The following is a 2,964-nucleotide window of genomic DNA, read 5'->3' as shown; positions in this document are numbered from 1 at the left end:
ACACGCCTGTCCATATCCACCTTCGTCGTGCCGACGCTATCGACCTGTTCGTGCCGTAGCCGCTGCCCCATCCACACGATGGTTGAGTGTCGCCACCTTTGAGAACCCTCATCGTCGTATGCTTCCGATCTGCGTGTCACTATGGTGTTCCCCGCTTTCGTGCCGCTTGGTGTCTCGGTCTTCGTGCCGTTGTTGTGCTCCGACTTAGTGCTGACCTGGCTTGTTCACCGTGTTCCGACCTATGTGCTACTCTTGTTGTTGATGTGTCGTGTCACGGCCTGCGTGCCGACCTAGCTTTCCGGCCTGCATGCCGACCTCAGGTCCTGGCCTGCGTGCCGACCTAGTTTTCCGGCCTGCGTGCCGACCTCAGGTCCTGGCCTGCGTGCCAACCTAGTTTTCCGGCATGCGTGCCGATCTCAGGTCCTGGCCTGCGTGCCGACCTAGTAGCCCGGTCTACGTACCGATGCTTTATCCCGGTCTACGTGCCGGTGCTTTATCCCGGTCTGCGTACCAGCATTATATCCCGACCTGCAGCTCGTCCTCCGGGTCCGTGCTTCGTTCAGCTTCTCGTCGTCAGATCCAGCTCTCCAGCCTCATCGGAGTCATCTACTCTTCCGGGTCGCGACAATCCTAGCCGCGTTCCATCCGAGGGCGCCCCCTAGGCCAGGGTATGTCCTCCGTTTATATTCCATACGCATTTTATTATTTTATAGCTTAGTCTTGTACTCATATATTCGTTGGATCTGCCTCGAGCATCGGGGTACCGGGGGCCGGGCCAACCCGGTCACTGGCTGCAGGGTAGCGTTGACCAGAGGACTTTTGAAGACTTGGTCAACACGGGAGCCATCTCAGCACACCCCCCTCTGGGACATCGCGACTTCGTCAACATTCTCGCCACCTCATCCGACGGTCCGTCTGACTTAGCTTCTGAACGGGATCACCCTCAATTTCATCAAAGGGCACTGAGAGGTCACACCAGCAAAACGCTAAGATCCCGAGAAAGATATCTGTTGGGCTCGGTCAGTTGGAGACCAGCGACCTCAAAGTTATGTTGCACACTAAGTGCGGCACTTCCGTGAGGATGAGCGTCCACAGAAACGTCCTCGCAGAGCACAGCAAGTTCTTCGCTGATAAGCTCTCCGAGCAGCCTCCAGTGCCTCAAATCGAAATTCTCGAATGCGACGATGTGGAGATTTACGTCGAGACTGTCGGGTTGATGTACGCTAAAGATGTGAAGCGCAGGTTGATCAAGCAGAGTGTTTCACGAGTTCTCCGGATTTTGAAGGTTGATTGAACGTTTTAATTATTTACCATGGCATTTGCTTTAAGAAGAGTTAATTTAATTTACAATTGCAGATTGCTGAAACGCTCGGCTTCCATGCGTGCATCAAGTCGTGTCTGGATTACCTTGAAGCAGTGCCTTGGGAAGGAGAAGAAGAGGAAAAAGTTGTGTCCTCGATCAGACATTTACAGGATGATGGGTATCGAATCAGTCCCATACTTAACCGAGTAGCTTCCGGTTTCTGTCACTCACCCAATGACACGCTCTCTAAAATATTGGAGATGGTCCTGGAGAGCGGAGAAGGCAGAGGCCGTCGCGAAATGAAGTCGTTGGTTCTCAAGCTTCTCAAGGAGAACCTCCTCATGGCGAATGGATCCGCCGATATCAGCGTTGAGAGTTTGTACGCCTCGTGCCGGCGCTGCTTAGAGTCGTTGCTGGATCTCTTCCGACACGCATCGGAGTCCGCTTTCACGGACCTGTCTCAGGAGAGCAGAGGGCCGGTGGAGCGGCGGATCAGTCTGGCGGCGGACAATCTACTCTGGCTGGTAGAGATCTTGGTCGACCAGCACGCCTCCGACGAGTTCGCCACCTTGTGGGCGAGCCAAAACGAGCTAGCAGAGCTGCACTCGAGGGTGTCCATAACATCTCGTCGCCCGGTGAACTACATCACCTCGAGGCTCTTCGTCGGCATCGGCAAAGGGGAGCTGCTTCTTTCCAAGGAGACGCGCAAGCAGCTTCTGCACGTCTGGCTGCAGCCTCTCATTGATGACTACGGCTGGCTGCAGTACATCTGGCCGCATCGTCTCATCTATGACTACAGCTGGCTGCAGCACGGCTGCAGGGGGTTCGATCGCAAGGAGGTGGACGAAGGGATCGGGAGGACGATTCTGACTCTGCCGCTGGAGGAGCAGCAGAGCATCCTACTCTCTTGGCTGGGGACCTTCTTGAAGTCGGGCGACAGCTACCCCAATCTGGAGAGGGCGTTTGAGGTGTGGTGGAGGAGGACCTTCACAAGGCCTCCTGTAATCTGCAGATAGCTAGACTACTAGACTTGGCAATTTAGGCTGCAATTTTTTCTTTTTTTTTAAAGAAAAAATCATAATTGGAAATAGCTCTAATTATCTCCTGCATGTCCATAGAGCAACCTCCAAATAATTAGTATAAATTTCTACCATCCTTTTAAGCTCCTTTCTTGAAAAATAAACATCATTCCATATACATTAAAATTCTACAAGATATATTAGGGACTTGCATAAATTAGAATGTTTATCAAATAGCTCTATAGCATAAAACTAATTACAAGAAATTTTTATAATTTTTTATTAAAATAATTCAGTTCATAATAACTTTGTCTTTAACAGAAAAATGAAATATATATATACTTAACAATCCGTATTCAAATGGATCATTTTCAACATTTATCATCTTGTATTTTTCTCTTTCCCTTTTTTTTCCTAATCTCAAGCTATACATCACAAAAACCAAATCATTTATCCATTTTTTAGCTAAACAGTTCCTCCTTTTTGAATACTCCTATTTTTAAATGAAAAGAGTATAAAGTATCACACCACAGAATTTGTTATAAAATTTTTCAATAGTTTAGATTGTTTAGCTAATTGAACAATTAAATAGCATAAAAAAATATTATCATTTCAAACGTATTCCAATTACGTTCATATCCT

At 48.7% G+C, this 2,964-nt stretch overlaps 1 protein-coding gene across 1 annotated transcript; it reads left to right on the top strand.

Annotated features, from left to right (window-relative positions):
- The first annotated feature begins 809 nt into the window (after positions 1-809).
- On the top strand, positions 810-2,412 carry LOC122030891 (BTB/POZ domain-containing protein At3g50780-like). The gene is made up of 2 exons (XM_042589936.1): positions 810-1,285; positions 1,357-2,412. The coding sequence occupies exons 1-2, from the start codon at positions 1,049-1,051 to the stop codon at positions 2,317-2,319; spliced, it is 1,200 nt and encodes a 399-aa protein (XP_042445870.1). The 5' UTR covers positions 810-1,048; the 3' UTR covers positions 2,320-2,412.
- Positions 2,413-2,964: the final 552 nt, after the last annotated feature.

Source organism: Zingiber officinale, chromosome 11A (genome assembly GCF_018446385.1).
Source record: "Zingiber officinale cultivar Zhangliang chromosome 11A, Zo_v1.1, whole genome shotgun sequence".
In the NCBI taxonomy this organism is placed as follows: Eukaryota; Viridiplantae; Streptophyta; class Magnoliopsida; order Zingiberales; family Zingiberaceae; genus Zingiber; species Zingiber officinale.
The sequence above is the reverse complement of the archived record's forward strand: the minus strand, read 5'-3'. Positions and strand labels throughout refer to the sequence as shown.

Excerpts from the sequence above, each read along its gene's own strand:
- LOC122030891 (XM_042589936.1), top strand. The coding sequence starts at position 1,049 with ATGTTGCACACTAAGTGCGGCACTTCCGTGAGGATGAGCGTCCACAGA. Across the intron at positions 1,286-1,356 it reads GAGTTCTCCGGATTTTGAAG|ATTGCTGAAACGCTCGGCTT; the intron begins GTTGATTGAACG and ends TTACAATTGCAG.